Source organism: Schistocerca gregaria, chromosome 6 (assembly GCF_023897955.1).
Source record: "Schistocerca gregaria isolate iqSchGreg1 chromosome 6, iqSchGreg1.2, whole genome shotgun sequence".
Classification (NCBI taxonomy): Eukaryota; Metazoa; Arthropoda; class Insecta; order Orthoptera; family Acrididae; genus Schistocerca; species Schistocerca gregaria.
In genome coordinates, this window is record NC_064925.1 from 401,761,263 (window position 1) to 401,782,523 (window position 21,261).

Here is a 21,261-nt window from a genome sequence, read left to right on the forward strand (position 1 = left end):
ACTGATCTCAAATCCAGTTTTGTTCACTTACTAACATACAATGTGGAAGGGTACAAAGCCTTAGCATCTTTCTTGTATTTTAAAAAAAGCTGATGTGTTCATCACCAGACCCATGATATGTTGTCATTAATGCTAATTCAGATTCAGTTATATTGAGAGTTTCAGAGTTTCCAGTGTCACCCACATGCCAAGTTTGACACCATGTGTGAGCTTAGTATGCTGGCCACTGCCGGGTGTTGGATGGAGGCCTTGAAAGAATGTACAAATAGAACACACTGACTCTAAATTAGTATTTTCAATACGATGATTTTTTTCAGTTACTGTTATTCTTTAAGACTTCATGTATTGAGCTGAGCTCTAGTAAACTTCATGCTAATGTGAATTACAAACAGTGAACATTACTTATAGTGTGTCACTGAAATCCTTGGTACATCAAATGGAATGTTTAATTTATTGTCAACTGAAAATAAAGTATCCAAGTGTGGTTCCAGAAAGGAATGCATTTAGTGAATTTAATTTGGAAATTAGTCCAAAACATAAATCAAGAAAAACCTCTGAACAGATAATTACAGTTCTAAATTAATAAAATCAATGTTAACTGCCAGAAAATTCAGGTTGTAGCATTGTAGAACAAACAGTAATTGTAGTTTTCTTAAATAAATAAAAACTTTATTGGTAAGGCAGATCAATGTGAGCAAATTAATGAGTTAAATAGTTTTGTACAAAACCAACTTACAGAGCCAATAATGTAACATTTCAGGCAAGTAAAGAAGTGATTTTTGTAATAATGATTATGGTTTAGTAACAACTGTATAAATAAGAGGAATGTCTTTAATCTTCATCATTCTGGCCTCCTGCTGGAGGTGCTTTTGGACCACCAGCTCGTTTTGCCATTATTATTTGATCAACTTTCAGTATAGTGCATGCTGCATTAGTTGCATACTTCAGTCCCCACATTTTTGTAAGATACAAATCAATAATTCCTGCTTCGGCAACATCTATAATAGCTGCACCTTCACCCTATATAAAAAGAGAAAACAAGATTGTAAAAATAATTCACAAAGCTTAAAAAACACAGGAATAACAGCTATTTTCACCACGTTTCACTAATTATTTCACCTAGATTTCAGGTTATTGGCCCACTGCCTACCAATACTGACAAAGGCACCATTGTGCACAATGATACTAACATTAAGATCAAAGAATTTATATCAAAGAAATTAGGTCACTGATGTTCCTAACATTGTGCAGGTCATAATCTTATTTGGTTCTAAAATATGTGGAATGGGTCAGTTTGTAGGATATTTATATATGATTAGTTTTAACATAATTTAATGTCTATTATCAGTCCTACTCATGCAACTAAACTTAAAAACTAGGTTTTTTAAGCTATTGGCTTTAAATAAAACTGTCTCTCGAATATAGGGAATTGTTTAGAAGAAATGATTTTAACTTACATTAAAACTTTCTTTACTACCTGTTAGACAGTTTATGTTATTGAGGAAATGATTAAAAACTTTCATTGATGCGTATTTAACTCCTTTTTGAGCCACTTATCAGCTTTTATAATGGATAGTAAAGGTCACATTTCCTTCTAGTGTTGTAGATAGGAACATCATTATTCTCAAATTGTAACAAATTATTTACGGTAAATTTCATTAGTGAATATACACTGCCAGAAAAAAAATTAGTACACCCTTTTAGAGGTTTTGAATTCATTCACAATTATTCATTGTTGCAACAGTGTATATGGGGTACATATACAGATCAATAGCACAAGTGGTTCTGAGGTACCAGGTAGCAACCCATGTTGAAACACCCATATTAGTACCTGGTGTACACTCCAAAGGCGGCAATGCAGGTGCTGACTACAACATCCACTCAACTGAACAGACGGCGAATACTGTTCTGTGATATGTTATGCCTCACTGCTCAACCAGATCAGCTAGTACTGTAAGAGTTTTTGGTTGACAAGTCGCACAAGTCACTTCTTGTCCCATCATATCATACTCGTGTTTGATTGGAGACAAGTTCACAGACTGTGCTGGCTAGGAAAGTTGGCCAAAAGCCAGACCATAAAGCCTGGGGAGGGGGCAGAGTGTCTTTGAGAAGAACTCTATGGTAGCATTCATCAGGTCTATGTTGTGCATTCAAGGCACAATCAGTTGCGTGCAGGCAGAATCTACCTTCATTGCTGCGGAACATGATACACCATACCATCTACCAGTGGTCCTTTGACAGCACAAGTCGAGTCATGTACATCAATGCTGTGGTGTGAGTGCAAGACGAGCTAGTCCCACTGTTAACAATTGGTTCGCAACAGTTTGTGTTGACAATCTGGGCTCACAAACCCTCTCATCTGTACTGTGGTAGCTGTACAATCTGCCACTGCTGCTCTGGTAGCTACTACGCTACACATTAGCAGACAACACAAACCTTTATCAGTAAATCTACTAACCCCCAGGTGGCACAAGCCATCATCAGATCAAAATCAATTTCATCTTTCCAGGTGAACTCCCCACCCACCCCGACAATGCATATATATCTTAAAAACAAAGATTCCAAGACTTACCAAGCGGGAAAGCGCCGTTAGAGAGGCACAATGATGAAAAAAAAAAAAAATTATTGTGCCTATCTACCGGCACTTTCCCGCTTGGTAAGTCTTGGAATCTCTGTTTTTAAGATATTTTTTCCATGTGGAAGTAAACAAAGATTCTAAGACTTACCAAGCGGGAAAGCGCCGGCAGACAGGCACATGAACAAAACACACAAACACACACACAGAATTACGAGCTTTCGCAACTGGCAGTTGCTTTGTCAGGAAGGAAGGAAGGAAGGAAGGAGAGGGAAAAATGAAAGGATGTGGGTTTGTGTATGTGCGGATGGATATGTGTGTGTGTGTGTGTGTGTGTGTGTGTGTGTGTGTGTGTGTGTGTGTGTGTGTGTGTGTGTGCGCGCGAGTGTATACCTGTCCTTTTTTTCCCTAAGGGAAGTCTTTCCGCTCCCGGGATTGGAATGACTCCTTACCCTCTCCCTTAAAACCCACATCCTTTCATTTTTCCCTCTCCTTCCTTCCTTCCTGACGAAGCAACTGCCAGTTGCGAAAGCTCGTAATTCTGTGTGTGCGTTTGTGTGTTTTGTTCATGTGCCTGTCTGCCGGCGCTTTCCCGCTTGGTAAGTCTTAGAATCTTTGTTTTTAATATATTTTTTCCATGTGGAAGTTTCTTTCTGTTTTATATATATATATATATATATATATATTAAAAATAAAGATTCCAAGACTTACCAAGCGGGAAAGCGCCGGCAGACAGGCACATGAACAAAACACACAAACACACACACAAAATTACGAGCTTTCGCAACTGGCAGTTGCTTCGTCAGGAAGGAAGGAAGGAGAGGGAAAAATGAAAGGGTGTGGGTTTTGAGGGAGAGGGTAAGGAGTCATTCCAATCCCGGGAGCGGAAAGACTTCCCTTAGGGGGAAAAAAAAAAAAAAAAGGACAGGTGTACACTCGCACACACACACATATCCATCTGCACATACACAGACACAAGCAGACATATATATATATATCCTTCCCTCTTTCCTGAAGAAGCAACCGTCGGTTGCGAAAGCTAGAAATTCTCTCTCTCTCTCTCTCTCTCTCTCTCTCTCTCTCTCTCTCTCTCTCTCTCTCTCTCTCTGTGTGTGTGTGTGTGTGTGTGTGTGTGTGTGTGTGTGTAGGGTGTTTCAAAAATGACCGGTATATTTGAAACGGCAATAAAAACTAAACGAGCAGCGATAGAAATACACCGTTTGTTGCAATATGCTTGGGACAACAGTACATTTTCAGGCGGACAAACTTTCGAAATTACAGTAGTTACAATTTTCAACAACAGATGGCACTGCAATTGATGTGAAAGATATAGAAGACAACGCAGTCTGTGGGTGCGCCATTCTGTACGTCGTCTTTCTGCTGTAAGCGTGTGCTGTTCACAACGTGCAAGTGTGCTGCGGACAACATGGTTTATTCCTTAGAACAGAGGATTTTTCTGGTGTTGGAATTCCACCACCTAGAACACAGTGTTATTGCAACAAGATGAAGTTTTCAACGGAGGTTTAATGTAACCAAAGGACCGAAAAACGATACAATAAAGGACCTGTTTGAAAAATTTCAACGGACTGGGTATGTGACGGATGAAAGTGCTGGAAAGGTAGGGCGACCGTGTACAGCAGCAACCACAGAGGGCAACGCGCAGCTAGTGCAGCAGGTGATCGAACAGCGGCCTCGGGTTTCCGTTGGCCGTGTTGCAGCTGCGGTCCAAATGACGCCAACGTCCACGTATCGTCTCATGTGCCAGAGTTTACACCTCTATCCATACAAAATTCAAACGCGGCAACCGCTCAGTGCCGCTGCCATTGCTGCACGAGAGACATTCGCTAACGATATAGTGCACAGGATTGATGACGGCGACAGGGACAAAGAATCCAGTGAAATATTTTTAAGTGCTTTATCTGAAAACTACCTTGAGCAGTTAAACAGAGAACCGACTCGTGGCAATAACGTATTAGACCTTCTGGTGACAAACAGACCCGAACTATTTGAATCAGTTAATGCAGAACATGGAATCAAGATCATAAAGCGGTTACTGCAGCGATGATTTCAGCCGTAAATAGAAATATTAAAAAAGGTAGGAAGATTTTTCTGTTTAGCAAAAGTGACAAAAAGCAGATTACAGAGTACCTGACGGCTCAACACACAAGCTTTGTCTCAATTACTGATAGTGTTGAGGATAAGTGGACAAAGTTCAAAACCATCGTACAATATGCGTTAGATGAGTATGTGCCAAGCAAGATCGTAAGAGATGGGAAAGAGCCACCGTGGTACAACAACCAAGTTAGAAAACTGCTGCGGAAGCAAAGGGAACTTCACAGCAAACATAAACATAGCCAAAGCCTTGCAGACAAACAAAAATTACGCGAAGCGAAATGTAGTGTGAGGAGGGCTATGCGAGAGGTGCTCAATGAATTCGAAAGTAAAGTTCTATGTACTGACTTGGCAGAAAATCCTAAGAAATTTTGGTCCTACGTCAAAGCGGCAGGTGGATCAAAACAAAATGTCCAGACACTCTGTGACCAAAATGGTACTGAAACAGAGGATGACAGACTAAAGGCCGAAATACTAAATGTCTTTTTCCAAAGCTGTTTCACAGAGGAAGACTGCACTGTGCTTCCTTCTCTAGATTGTCGCACAGTTGACAAAATGGTAGATATCGAAATAGATGACAGAGGGATAGAGAAACAATTAAAATCGCTCAAAAGAGGGCAGACCGCTGGACCTGATGGAATACCAGTTCGATTTTACACAGAGTACGCGAAGGAACTTGCCCCCCTTCTTGCAGCGGTGTACCGTAGGTCTCTAGAAGAGCGAAGCGTTCCAAAGGATTGAAAAAGGGCACAGGTCAATCCCCGTTTTCAAGAAGGGACGTTGAACAGATGTGCAGAACTATAGACCTATATCTCTAACGTAGATCAGTTGTAGAATTTTGGAACACGCATTATGTTCGAGTATAATGTCTTTTCTGGAGACTAGAAATCTACTCTGTAGGAATCAGCATGGGTTTCGAAAAAGACGGTCGTGTGAAACCCAGCTCGCGCCATTCGTCCACGAGACTCGGAGGGCCTTAGACACGGGTTCACAGGTAGATGCCGTGTTTCTTGACTTCCGCAAGGCGTTTGACACAGTTCCCCACAGTCGTTTAATGAACAAAGTAAGAGCATACGGACTATCAGGTCAATTGTGTGATTGGATTGAGGAGTTCCTAGATAACAGAACGCAGCATGTCATTCTGAATGGAGAAAAGTCTTCCGAAGTAAGAGTGATTTCAGGTGTGTCAAAGGGCATGTCGTAGGACCGTTGCTATTCACAATATACATAAATGACCTGGTAGATGACATCGGAAGTTCACTGAGGCTTTTTGCATATGATGCTGTGGTGTATCGAGAGGTTGCAACAATGGAAAATTGTACTGAAATGCAGGAGGATCTGCAGTGAATTGACGCATGGTGCACGGAATGGCAATTGAATCTCAATGTAGACAAGTGTAATATGATGCGAATACATAGAAAGATAGGTCCCTTATCATTTAGCTACAAAATAGCAGGTCAGCAACTGGAAGCAGTTAATTCCATAAATTATCTGGGAGTACGCATTAGGAGTGATTTAAAATGGAATGATCATATAAAGTTGATCGTCGGTAAAGCAGATGCCAGACAGATTCATTAGAAGAATCCTAAGGAAATGCAATCCGACAACAAAGGAATTAGGTTACAGTACGCTTGTTCACCCACTGCTTGAATACTGCTCAGCAGTGTGGGATCCGTACCAGATAGGGTTGATAGAAGAGATAGAGAAGATCCAACGGAGAGCAGCGCGCTTCGTTACAGGATCATTTAGTAATCGCGAAACCGTTACGGAGATGATAGATAAACTCCAGTGGAAGACTCTGCAGGAGAGACGCTCAGTAGCTCGGTACGGGCTTTTGTTAAAGTTTCGTAAACATACCTTCACCAAAGAGTCAAGCAATATATTGCTCCCTCCTACCTGTATCTCGCGAAGAGACCATGAGGATAAAATCAGAGAGATTAGAGCCCACACAGAAGCATACCGACAATCCTCCTTTCCATGTACAACAAGAGACTGGAATAGAAGGGAGAACCGATAGAGGTACTCAGGGTACCCTCCGCCACACACCGTCAGGTGGCTTGCGGAGTATGGATGTAGATGTAGATGCATGTGGGCAGCATTTGGTTTACTGACGAAGCTTATTTTCACCTGGACGGATTCGTCAATAAACGGAACTGGCGCATATGGGGTACCGAAAAGCCCCATGTTGCAGCCCCATCGTCCCTACATCCTCACAAAGTACTGGTCTGGGCCGCCATTTCTTCCAAAGGAATCATTGGCCCGTTTTTCAGATCCGAAACGATTACTGCATCACGCTATCTGGACATTCTTCGTGAATTTGTGGCGGTACAAACTGCCTTAGACGACACTGCGAACACCTCGTGATTTATGCAAGACGTCTTTAATTTCCTGAATGAATATTTCGATGATCATGTGATTGCTTTGGGCTATCCGAAACATACAGGAGGCAGCGTGGATTGGCCTTCCTATTCACCAGACATGAACCCCTGCGACTTCTTTCTGTGGGGACACTTGGAAGACCAGGTGTAACGCCAGAATCCAGAAACAATTGAACAGCTGAAGCAGTTCATCTTATCTGCATGCGAAGCCATTCCGCCAGACACGTTGTCAAAGGTTTCGGGTAATTTCATTCAGAGACTACGCCATATTATTGCTACGCATGGTGGATATGTGGAAAATATCGTACTATAGAGTTTCCCAGACCGCAGTGCCATCTGTTGTTGACAATTGTAACTACTGTAATTTCGAAAGTTTCCTTAAAACCCACATCCTTTCATCTTTCCTTTTCCTTCCCTCTTTCCTGACAAAGCAGCCGCTGGTTGCTAAAGCTCAAATTCTGTTTGTGTGTTTTATTCATTGTGCCTATCTACCGGCGCTTTCCCGCTTGGTAAGTCTTGGACTCTTTGTTTTTAATATATAAAATAGAAAGAAACTTCCACATGGGAAAAATATATTACAAACAAAGATTCCAAGACTTACCAAGCGGGAAAGCGCCGGCAGACAGGCACATGAACAAAACACACAAACACACACAGAATTACTAGCTTTCGCAACCGATGGTTGCTTCTTCAGGAAGGAGAGGGAAAGACGAAAGGATGTGGGTTTTAAAAGAAGCAACCATCGGTTGCGAAAGCTAGTAATTCTGTGTGTGTGTGTTGGTAAGTTTTGTTCATGTGCCTGTCTGCCGGCGCTTTCCCGCTTGCTAAGTCTTGGAATCTTTGTTTTTAATATATTTTTCCCATGTGGAAGTTTCTTTCTATTTTATATATTAAAAACAAAGATTCCAAGACTTACCAAGCGGGAAAGCGCCGGTAGATAGGCACAATGAATAAAACACACAAACAGAATTTGAGCTTTAGCAACCAGCGGCTGCTTTGTCAGGAAAGAGGGAAGGAAAAGGAAAGATGAAAGGAAGTGGGTTTTAAGGGAGAGGGTAAGGAGTCATTCCAATCCCAGGAGCGGAAAGACTTACCTTAGGGGGAAAAAAGGATAGGTATATACTCGCGTGCACACACACACACACACACACACACACACACACACACACACACACACACACACACACACACACACACACACACACACCCATCCATACATACACACACACATACACAGACACAAGCAGACATATTTAAAGGCAAAGAGTATTATGGGCAGAGATGTAAGTCAAGGCGGAAGTGTAGAGGCAAAGATGATGTTGAATGACAGGTGAGGTATGAGTGGCGGCAACTTGAAATTAGCGGAGATTGAGGCCTGGTGGATAACGAGAAGAGAGGATATATGGAAGGGCAATTTCCCATCTCCGGAGTTCGGATAGGTTGGTGTTGGTGGCAAGTATTCAGATAACTCTGATGGTGTAACACTGTGCCAAGATGTGCTGGCTGTGCACCAAGGCATGTTTAGCCACAGGGTGATTCTCATTACCAACAACCATTGTCTGCCTGTGTCCATTCATGCGAATGGACAGTTTGTTGCTGGTCATTCCCACATAGAAAGCGTCACAGTGTAGGCAGGTCAGTTGGTAAATCACGTGGGTGCTTTCTCACGTGGCTCTGCCTTTGATCGTGTACACCTTCCGGGTTACAGGACTGGAGTAGGTGGTGGTGGGAGGGTGCATAGGACAGGTTTTACACCGGGAGCGGTTGCAAGGGTAGGAGCCAGAGGGCAGGGAAGGTGCTTTGGGGATTTCATAGGGATGTACCAAGAGGTTACGAAGGTTAGGTGGACGGCGGAAAGACACTCTTGGTGGAGTGGGGAGGATTTCATGAAGGATGGATCTCATTTCGGGGCAGGATTTTAGGAAGTCGTATCCCTGCTGGAGAGCCACATTCAGAGTCTGATCCAGTCCCGGGAAGTATCCTGTCACAAGTGGGGCACTTTTGGGGTACTTCTGTGAGAGGTTCTGGGTTTGTGGGGATGAGGAAGTGGCTCTGGTTATCTGCTTCTGTACCAGTTCGAGAGGGTAGTTGCGGGATGCGAAAGCTGTTTACAGGTTGTTGGTGTAATGGGCCAGGGATTCAGGACTGGAGCAGATTCGTTTGCCACGAAGGCCTAGGCTGTAGGGAAGGGACCATTTGATATGGAATGGGTGGCAGCTGTCATAATGGAGGTACTGTTGCTAGTTGGTGGGTTTGATGTGGACGGATGTGTGAAGCTGGCCATTGGACAGATGGAGGTCAACGTCAAGTAAAGCGGCATGGGATTTGGAGTAGGACCAGGTGAATCTGATGGAACCAAAGGAGTTGACGTTGGAGAGGAAATTCTGGAGTTGTTCTTCACTGTGAGTCCAGATCATGAAGATGTCATCAATAAATCTGTACCAAACTTTGGGTTGGCAGGCTTGGGTAACCAAGACGGCTTCCACTAAGCGACCCATAAATAGGTTGGCATACGAGGGGGCCATCCTGGTACCCATGGCTGTTCCCTTTAATTGTTGGTATGTCTGGCCTTCAAAAGTGAAGATATTGTGGGTCAGGATGAAGCTGGCTAAGGTGATGAGGAAAGAGGTTTTGGGTAGGGTGGCAGGTGATCGGCGTGAAAGGAAGTGCTCCATTGCTGCGAGGCCCTGGAAGTGCGGGATATTTGTGTATAGGGAAGTGGCATCAATGGTTACAAGGATGGTTTCCAGGGGTAACAGACTGGGTAACAGTAAGTGGTTGGTGTCTTTGATGAAGGATGGGAGACTGCATGTAATGGGTTGAAGGTGTTGATCTACGTAGGCAGAGATACGTTCTGTGGGGGCTTGGTAACCAGCTACAATGGGGCGGCCAGGATGTTTGGGTTTGTGAATTTTAGGAAGTAGGTAGAAGGTAGGAGTGCGAGGTGTCGGTGGGGTCAGGAGTTTGATGGAGTCAGGTATCCCAAATGAAAGTCCTCAATCTTTCCTCTCCCACATCCACACCGGCTGTTCATATCATCGTCCAACAGGCCAACCGCAAATTAGAACAGCATGCCGCCCTCCACCTCAAAAAACTATCCAATCTCCTGGTTTCCCACCTCCGGAAAGGCAACCCACTCACCCTCCACACCCTTTCCAACAAACCTCAACCTCCTCTCATTGCACACAAACCCAGTCTCTCCCATCTACTCAATCTCCCACTTCCAGCTCCACTCACCCCAACACCTCAAAATTCTAGTCAACACAATCTGGAACCACAACACCCCAATTCAGTAGTTAACCTTTCCACCAAACCTCTCTCCCAATCTGAAACCTCTGTCCCATCCAAAGGCCTCACCTTCAGCCCCACTCCCAGGTTCAACCAAACTGCCCTTGTCAAAGATTTACTGTCCTACACTCATAGTCTCCGCTGGAAATATCACTTTGCCATGAAGAAAAATAATCCTGATCCCACTCCTAATGATCCAACTCCCCAAGACACTATCCAAATTGAACCCTGCCTGGAACAGTTCCGTCCTCCATCACAGTGGGACCCACCTCCTCTTCCTCAAAATCACCCTCCTCTCCAAACCTTCCAGGAATTTCTCACTTCCAGCCTTGCCTCTCCGTTTTTCTTGAAAAACCTTAATCCTACTCCCAACATCACCACAGCCTAAGCCCAGGCTATCCGTGATCTGAAAGCTGACCGATCCATCATCATTCTTCCGGCTGACAAGGGTTCCACGACTGTGGTACTTGATCGTCTGGAGTATGTGGCTGAGCGACTGCGTCAGCTTTCAGACAACTCTACATACAAAGTCTGCCAAGGTAATCCCATTCCTGATGTCCAGGCGGAGATTCAAGGAATCCTCAGAACCTTAGGCCCCCTACAAAACCTTTCACCTGACTCCATCAAACTCCTGACCTCACCGACACCTCGCACTCCTACCTTCTACCTACTTCCTAAAATTCACAAACCCAAACATCCTGGCCGCCCCATTGTAGCTGGTTACCAAGCCCCCACAGAATGTATCTCTGCCTTCATAGATCAACACCTTCAACCCATTACATGCAGTCTCCCATCCTTCATCAAACACACCAACCACTTTCTGTTACCCAGTCTGTTACCCCTGGAAACCATCCTTGTAACCATTGATGCCACTTCCCTAAACACAAATATCCCGCACGTCCAGGGCCTCGCTGCAATGGAGCACTTACTTTCACGCCGATCACCTGCCACCCTACCCAAAACCTCTTTCCTCATCACCTTAGCCAGCTTCATCCTGACCCACAATATCTTCACTTTTGAAGGCCAGACATACCAACAATTAAAGGGAACAGCCATGGGTACCAGGATGGCCCCCTCGTATGCCAACCTATTTATGGGTCGCTTAGTGGAAGCCGTCTTGGTTACCCAAGCCTGCCAACCCAAAGTTTGGTACAGATTTATTGATGACATCATCATAATCTGGACTCACAGTGAAGAACAACTCCAGAATTTCCTCTCCAACCTCAACTCCTTTGGTTCCATCAGATTCACCTGGTCCTACTCCAAATCCCATGCCACTTTCATTGACGTTGACCTCCATCTGTCCAATGGCCAGCTTCACACATCCGTCCACATCAAACCCACCAACAAGCAACAGTACCTCCATTATGACAGCTGCCACCCATTCCATATCAAACGGTCCCTTCCCTACAGCCTAGGCCTTCGTGGCAAACGAATCTGCTCCAGTCCTGAATCCCTGGCCCATTACACCAACAACCTGAAAACTGCTTTCGCATCCCGCAACTACCCTCCCGACCTGGTACAGAAGCAGATAACCAGAGCCACTTCCTCATCCCCACAAACCCAGAACCTCTCACAGAAGTACCCCAAATGTGCCCCACTTGTGACAGGATACTTCCCGGGACTGGATCAGACTCTGAATGTGGCTCTCCAGCAGGGATACGACTTCCTAAAATCCTGCCCCGAAATGAGATCCATCCTTCATGAAATCCTCCCCACTCCACCAAGAGTGTCTTTCTGCCATCCACCTAACCTTCGTAACCTCTTGGTTCATCCCTATGAAATCCCCAAAGCACCTTCCCTGCCCTCTGGCTCCTACCCTTGCAACCGCTCCCGGTGTAAAACCTGTCCTATGCACACTCCCACCACCACCTACTCCAGTCCTGTAACCCGGAAGGTATACACGATCAAAGGCAGAGCCACGTGAGAAAGCACCCACGTGATTTACCAACTGACCTGCCTACACTGTGACGCTTTCTATGTGGGAATGACCAGCAACAAACTGTCCATTCGCATGAATGGACACAGGCAGACAGTGTTTGTTGGTAGTGAGGATCACCCTGTGGCTAAACATGCCTTGGTGCACGGCCAGCACATCTTGGCACAGTGTTACACCGTCCGAGTTATCTGGATACTTCCCACCAACGCCAACCTATCCGAACTCCTGAGATGGGAACTTGCCCTTCCATATATCCTCTTCTCGTTATCCACCAGGCCTCAATCTCCGCTAATTTCAAGTTGCCGCCACTCATACCTCACCTGTCATTCAACATCATCTTTGCCTCCACACTTCCGCCTTGACTTACATCTCTGCCCATACTCTTTGCCTTTAAATATGTCTGCTTGTGTCTGTGTATGTATGGATGGATGTGGGCGTGCGTGCGTGCGAGTATATACCTATCCTTTTTTCCCCCTAAGGTAAGTCTTTCCGTTCCCGGGATTGCAATGACTCCTTACCCTCTCCCTTAAAACCCACATCCTTTCATCTTTCCTCTTCTTTCCCTCTTTCCTGACAAAGCAGCCGCTTTTTGCGAAAGCTCGAAATTCTGTATGTGTGTTTGTGTGTTTTATTCATTGTGCCTATTTACCGGCGCTTTCCCGCTTGGTAAGTCTTGGAATCTTTGTTTTTAATATATTTTTCCCATGTGGAAGTTTCTTTCTATTTTATTTACATCATCGTGTGTGTGTGTGTGTGTGTGTGTGTGTGTGTGTGTGTGTGTGTGTGTGTTGTGAAGGCACTTAACATCTCATATCCTTACTGCCCACTGTTGTGCCATCAATGCTTTCTAACCAGTGAGCTGTGCCAGAAAATTATTCTGTATGCCATTGTAGAGTGGAGAGGACTTTTTGTTTGTTTCCAAGATAGCAATTACAGGAAGAGCAAAGGTAGCTTAACTTAGAGCAGCACAGTAATGCTACAAAATGAATAACAACCTGCCGTGTAGGTTACAAAAATAAATAGTGAAAAATAAAAATATTTTTTTACATGTATAGTTCTACTTCACTAGGAACCTACATCAAATCGATAGAAGTCATATTAAATACTTTTATAAAAAGATAGCAAAGCCACAAGCAAGCCCCCTGAAATTTGAAAATGACCAAATCGTAAGAATAGAGAAATCTGAGCTAATCAGTAGGTGTGTATACTTTAAAACCCTGTCTTTCCTTCATTTTTTCCTGTAACAAAATGTATCATAAATAATGACAGGAGCAAATCAACAAATCTCCATATAGAAGTCAACTGACACACACACACACACACACACACACACACACACACACACACACACACACACACACACAGACCTCTCGACATAATATGGCCAAAAGCGAACACTTAACCTTGCCTTTTCCAGTTCATGCATCTGCTCAACTGTATCACTCCCCAACAACCCCAACCCTGTTTACGCCACCAGGTATTCCTTACCTTCCATTTGCCTCCCCCCCCCTCCCCCCAGCTCTCTTCTCAATAACACAAACATCTCAAAGGAAGACAGAACAGTCATACACAACACTGAGAAATATCTCAATTACACAGTCTAGCTGCAATCTAGTTGGCCACAACAATATGGCTATGCAGCCGTGCGTGTATTCTATTAGATCTGGACGAGGACATCATCCAAGACCTCATCAATTTTCTTTTTGTTCTACTCACATGTCGTTAACTACTGAACACCTCAATCACACAGTGAGTTGTTACCTCTGCTCCTTCCATTATTGACATTCCATTAAAAACCAATCTTACCATACATGTTTCATGAGAATACTCAACGAACTAAACAAGTAGGATGTTTCAATATGATTCATCGAATTTCAGAAGTTTATGACTTCTACATAATGAAGGCAAAAACTTAAGATGAATTTTAACTTGCACATGAAAACAAGTTTACCTTAGAGCCAGTTACAAATTGCCGGTTCACACAGTTACCAGTAGGGATCTCTCTCAGGCAGGTAGCTCACACACTTATTCATTACCCAATGTGTATGGAGTTAAGATAGTGACAATATCACAACAAAAATAATTTGTTTTCGCCGTTTCAACACGAGCAATTATCTTAAAGCTGTGCAGTATGATTTTTGTTGAGAGTGTCTCTGTACCTCTTACAGTTTACAACATTTGACCATGGCATCAGCAGTTTCAAGACAATGGTTGTTTATGTAAGAGAAAATCCACAGGCCGTTTCCATGTACTTGTTGAAGAAGCAGAGTGCATTCAGCAGTGCTCTGCGTATGATCCACCGAAGTCTACTCAACTGAGTTAGACATTCCTTATGTGTCGGGTAGATGCGTTTTGTAACATTTGTTTTTCAAACTAAGCATTTAAGTTGCTAAAAGGCTTTTATGTACAGAATCTTACAAATTCATTCTGGGTGCAGAAATGGAAAACAGCAACTTCCCTTCACATTTAATGTTTAATGATAAGACTATGTTTCATTTAAGTTGAAAAATAAACTGGCACAATGAAAGAATCTGAATAACACAGCAACCACACACCACAGTCAACATGAGTAGTTACACTCTCCAGAGCTTCATATGTTTCACGAGGAAGTATTTGCAGCCCATTCTCTTTTGCAGAAAAAATACAGGAATCACATACCAGATTATGTTAGAGATCATGCAAGAAAATGCTGAAAATTTCAGTTTTCAACAGGACAGATCACCACACAATCAGAAGTATCTAAGAGCATTTCTAACAATCACCTGCCTCATTAAAGTATTGTTGGTCTCCAACATTGCCTGATCCCTCTCCCTACCCCTCCCAATCCCCCTATAGCAACAGTAGTGAATGCAGAAACACCAGATGTGCTCATTCAAGTGTGACATCCCCCTGGATTTTTGTCATATGTCAAGTGGAGGGCATCATGAACATTTGTAGAAGGTAAATGAAAACTTTCATACTAACTTTAGAGATAACAAATATCACAGCATTGTCACTGCAGGCTATAGCACATTTACTCGTGTAGTTTCAGATGGTTATTTTGAAAATAAAAATTTTTTAGTCTCTTTTTAGTTAAAATTTACCATACATTTATATCTTCATTCACATAGAAGATTAGCAGAACAAGATGGATCTCTTTGAAACACCCTTTATTTTACAATACTGACACAGAAAATTCTACTTGTTGTGCACAAACAGATGGAAACAGAGAGATGCAAAAATGGCTAGCTTTCAAAATGAGTGTAGAAGGAACCCCTAATTCCTACAGCTAGAAAATTTTACCTTTTCCCATCTACTGCCACTTGGTGAGTAATTTATGTATATCCATTATTATAAATATTTTCAGAAATTTTGTGAGAGATTAATTGTTTGATGATTTCTTGTTCCGTCTCTTCTTGGATTTGTTTGTTTAGCATCTAATCAGGAGCACCTCTCAGTCAAAATCCCATTATTGTTAAAGTATTTCCTCTTTTTTTAAAAAAAATGAAACTCATATCTCTACCATTCTTCTTTCCCTTCATGTGTAACTCTAATAAGAATGTCAGGCTTGTCATAAAGTAGTTCCTACATCTATCTGTTAGCACCTCCAATAATATGATAGTAAAACTTTCTGAAAATATGGTAAATCGTCCATAGGTATTAAATAAGAGACCAAAGAAGTTTTTACTTTCTATAAGTCAAGAACTTGAAGTATCAATCTAAAATCAGTGCTCCATCAAACTGGGATTCCAATGCTTCAATCACTTATTACTATGGATAATTAAAGTTACAACTTCAAAGTTACAACTATCAATTCAAAAAATTAATTCACACTATTTTTGTTTGTTTGCAGATACATTTCTGCAGTCGTGGCACATCTTTCCAGTAACTATTTGAGTGTGTGGCATCATTCTTTCACACATGTCTGAAAGAACAGACACCACACGAAATCTATAGCTGTGATTCATTATATATAAATTGAATGTGGAGGGGGAGAAAGGAAAGGAGAGGGAAGATATTAATGATGTCAGTTGCCTTGGGACATTATCTGGAGTCAGCAGCGATGAGTGAAAACATGTGCCGGACCAATATTCAAATCCGAATCTCCAGTTTACTAGGCAGGTACATCAACCACTGCACAGTGGCATTATTTTTGAGGACCTTTTACAAGATATGTGCATAACTTACCACCTTCCGAGTGGGGATTTTAATTACAAATGACATTTGGACAACTCCTGTTCTAGTGATTTTAAAGTGATACTGATAAAGTGAAAAAGGTATCCTAATATAGCCCATCAGAGCCATGCTGAAAAGGGGAATGCTATGTGAACATTTTCCTAAAATTACTGATCCATTTTCTGTAAACAGACTTCCCATTAATGTGTAAACAGCAAAATAATCTCTGAATGCAAACAGTTTTTTAAATACAAGTAACATATGCATGAAAACACAATAGCAACTCTCAGTACTAAGCACAATGTTCTTCAATAAGATAATAAATAAAAAGTACTCAATAGTTTAATTACCTCAATGTCAAATCCATGATTCTTCTTTCCTTCTTCATGTGCAGCATACAGTTTTGAGACAACTTCACTTGACTTCACACCAGAATTTTCTGCAAGACATTTTACAAAGGTTTCCAATGCAGTAGCAAATTTTTTAATGGCATATTGCTCCAAGCCAGGTCGAGTTTCTGCAAAAGACGCTATCTGGCGTGCAAGTTCTATTTCTGTTGCACCTGCACCAGGAACAAATCTTCCATCCTAAAGAGGCAAAATTAGAAATAATTATTCTCAGCATACAAATTTACTACAATACTACCTTTAAAAAAAATTATGAGTAGGAAACCACAGCTGGCAAGTACAGCAGATCAATACTGTCCAATTATTGTTAAATGTTATTGTTAAATGAAGTTAACTTTTTTCCTTTTCTTGGAACTGTGCAAAGAGTTCAGTCACAGTATCATTATTATATTCACATGCAAGTACTTCCGCTTTTATAATCCTGACACTCATACCCACAACTGTTGTTACTTCATCACATGCATTAGTGTTGATAACACTAAATCTGATATATAACTCACAGTGATTACAGCATTTGAGCCTGTGCTTAAGTCCATAAAATAAAATCAATTAAAATAACAGTATAGTTATCACATCCCTAAAAAGCAAGAAACTGAAGTATCAGCAAACCAAACTTACCCTTGTGATTCCCTTGAAGGTATTCACACCATCATCCACTGCACGTTCTATATCATCCATATAATTGTCAGTTGAGCCACGAATAACAATGGTTGCAATTCGAGACTCTCGTCCTTCCAATTTAAAAACTACTACTGAAGTGTCACCAAGTTCATCAACATATACGTGGTCAGCATACCCTAATTCTTCTTTAGTAGGAGCTGTCTATAAATAAATAAAAAAACCACTGTCTTTGATCATAACTATTATACTGAACTCATGCTAGTATAGATATAATACATCAAATAAATCAACATATACCTGCAAAATGAAATGGTAACCTAATGTTTATAAACAACACCTAGCTGTGTGTTCTAGCTGACTGACTACATCAACAAAAAGCAGCTACGTAACTGTAGCCATTTGCTGAAAATAAAACTGTGACAAGAAGGACTAATTCCAAGTCTGCTTCAAATCTGAACTGGAATGTGCCAGAATAAACAATAAGCCTGCAGTACAGACAAGCAACATGCCACAAGCTGATTTTCTTAGTTTGTGCTCCAAAATGTTAATGTTGTTGTTATTATTATTATTATTATTATTATTATTATTTATGACAAACATTTTTACACAGTTAAATATTACAATGAAACAATTTAATACTTTGATGCAATGAGCATATTCTGTAATGGAAACAATTCATTTCGCAATATAAGGATGGGAAAGCGCTCTAAAGGCTGGAGTACAATTTCTTAAAATGTTTATTAATGGTCCTGTCAACAGTTGCAGTATTTTCTACGTGTCTAGTTTCAAAACTTACAGGTTCATTTTCAAGCCTGGCCTACTGAGGCTGCACTGAAAGTGCCTGATCTTAATAATAAACACTGAGTGGGAACACATGCTCTATAAATGTTTGAGGATGAATGAAACAATCTACACATGCCAGTTACCAAATCAAAATCAAATGAAATGTTGAAACTGAAGAACTGGAGCATAATGTTTCACAATTTGTTCTTTGAAGGATAAGGAGATTAGTGCTTACAATCCCGTCAACAACGAGGTCATTAGAGATGCTGCACAAGTTCGGATTTGGGAAGGAAATTGGCTGTGCTCTTTCACAGGAATTGTCCTGGCATTTGCCTGAAACCATTTAGGCAAATGGTGGGAAACCTACATCAGGGTGGCCAGACTAGTCAAGTGTGCTAACCACTGTGCCACCTCACTCAATTTGGTCTTCAGCTCACAGTTGATGTTTTCAGGATTGATAGAAGTGCTAATTTGATTTGCTTTCAACCTGGCAACTTCTATCCTCATTTGTTCAAAGATTTTCACTGGAACCCGGTCGTACCATCTCCATAACTGTCAAATGTTCTGGAAAGCATGTAGAGAACCTTGCCTACTCACAACAGTCCACATGTCCAAGTAATTTAGTTATTCCCAGTGATGTTTGCAATAAGTTGTTCCTTAACTGGCCTTATATCTCTATGCAGTGTATAGGCCTTTACATATCTTAATCCTTTTCTTTCCTTATTCACAGCTACTCCTCTGAGACTACTTGGTGGGTATCACTACAAGTTTCTGTAGCCTGTCAATAGTTTAGTGGGTCTCTCAGAGGTGACCACTTTTTCAACATGAAATTGAGTACCAAACTGGGTACATGTATTCTGTGACAGTACCAGAAATATAGGGGGGTTTCCCACTCTTAAGGAACCCTGGGGAATGTATTATAAAAATCTTAATATAACAAGCTCTGAAACAAAAATTGTGCATGACATTCCTTTACAACTGAGAAATTAATGTACATCACAAAAGGTGCTGGAAATGACTTCTTCCGCTAGTACACACAGTTCAACACGGTGCTGTATTTTTGAGAATGTTTCTGCCAGAGTATTGCATTTCACAGAAAATGTTTTCATGTAACTCTTCGACATGGCAGCAGCCGTGAACAGTGGCGACAATGAGTTTCATGAGCTGTGTGTGGGTCTTATGTTAAAGTGTTCTGGGCATTATCGCTGCAGTGCAGCATCAGACCATTTTTTTAATGCTAGTCACCAGTTGTTGATATAGTTTCATGAATTTGTGAAGTAGGTTGGATGATAAGGAACTGCCACTTGGTTGGTACCACCAAGATGGGCGAACATGCCACATATCTAAAGAGTATGGGTGGAATCATTTCTTCTTGACAGAGTGATTTCCAAAGGATTACAGGCCCCATAGTCATTTGACTTAAACCTTGTTGCCTGACTTCTTTCTGTTGGTCACCTTGAAGGTAATGTGTACAAGAACAAACCACACAACATCAATGAGTTACATGAGAACATCCATCATGCCAAATACTCGGGCAGCAGCATTCACAAACATATAGCTCTTTGTTGAGCTGTGTATAGTCTCCTACAGCACTTCTTGCACTGTACCTTCATTTCTCAACCATAAAGGTATTTCATGCACAAATTTGGTTTCATGTCCTGTTTTATTGGTGCTTCTTCTGGGACACTTACAAGTGGGACACCCAATACACTCCTGATAATCTCTGTGATCCAGCCAGTTTATACAGCAAGTTGTTTCATGAAGTGAACTTCAATACACAATTTACACAGCACTTCTTAAACTGAGAGTCCCAGACAAACATTGCTGTCAGGTATTTGAGAGTTTCACATTTCTAAATCAGTACCAGATCAAATCCTTTTCAGCATGCAATGAGCTTCAGTATTTCTCAAATGAAACGTGCACACCTGGACCTTTATAGAGTTGGGTCTTAACTAATTTGTACTGTAACAGATTGACAGGGGTTCCAAAGGCATAGACATTACTTCCACTATTTCTAATTTGTGCTCTGTGTGCTTAGGGCAGCATGGTAAGTACACAAAAACCTTCTGGTGTCTGCAAATAATGGATAGTCATTTGTGTAGACAATGAACAGCATTAGAACTAATACACTTTATTGTGGTAGACAATTTTTCTACAGCTCTCCCCTGACAACTGAAGACTTTTCTAGAAGTTGTTGGTGATTCCCTGTATCCTATACTTCTGATACAAAAGCAATGCCTTAATGCATATAAACAAACCATTTCAAAGCTCTAACTATGCCAACTACAACCCCATAACTGGCACGGCCTATTTTGTTCAAAAGGGCAAAGGAGGAGGGGGAAGGGGTCAGAGCCAGCAATAAGGCAATTTAAGTTATATACCAGTGCCAAAAATTAATCATTTTATATGTTAGCACGAGCACATAACTTTGGTAAAACTAATATGAACATTTCACAAATCATGGAAAGTAAAATTCCATAAGAAAAGCAGCTTCAAACAGCACTCATTAGGCAAGACAGCACACACCATGAACCAATCCTCAAGAAACTCAGACAATTCCTGACAAAATGTAGTTTGTAATGGACAACAGAGGACGCCAAAATATTTCACACAAAGTTGCTATTAGTTCACATAATGAACTAATTAGAGCATAAACCAAACAGCCACAACTAAGACTGCAGTTAGCCTTCATACAGATTTAATATTAATAAAGCATACAGCAACATCCATCTTGTTCAATGTATATGTGACAAGTAAGTGTTCTAGACAACTCAAGTATCAAAGTGAAGATTGGAGGAAGGAACTTCAACAGGATGTTTTGAATTATTCCCCCAAATTGAAGAATCCATCTCATAACACATCCAAATATTTTTCGATGTTTGCTATGGTGTAACTTTACTACTATCTTGTTGCACTTGATCTCTCCTTAATTGCACCATAAGGACTGCAATTAAGTGGCTTTGAGATGCAAGATTTTAATTAATTTTGTATAGTGTCATCTGC

General features: G+C 41.5%; 1 protein-coding gene across 1 annotated transcript in view; it reads right to left on the minus strand.

The window, feature by feature from the left end:
• Positions 1-658: 658 nt before the first annotated feature.
• Positions 659-21,261, minus strand: part of LOC126277995 (T-complex protein 1 subunit theta) — a 90,758-nt gene continuing 70,155 nt past the window's right edge. Inside the window, exons 7-9 of the mRNA XM_049977669.1 lie at positions 17,473-17,676; positions 16,798-17,034; positions 659-1,020 (exon numbers count right to left, since the gene is read on the minus strand). Of these exons, the coding sequence (XP_049833626.1) occupies positions 832-1,020; positions 16,798-17,034; positions 17,473-17,676 (630 nt within the window). The 3' untranslated portion in view covers positions 659-831. The remainder of the gene's footprint in view (positions 1,021-16,797; positions 17,035-17,472; positions 17,677-21,261) is intronic.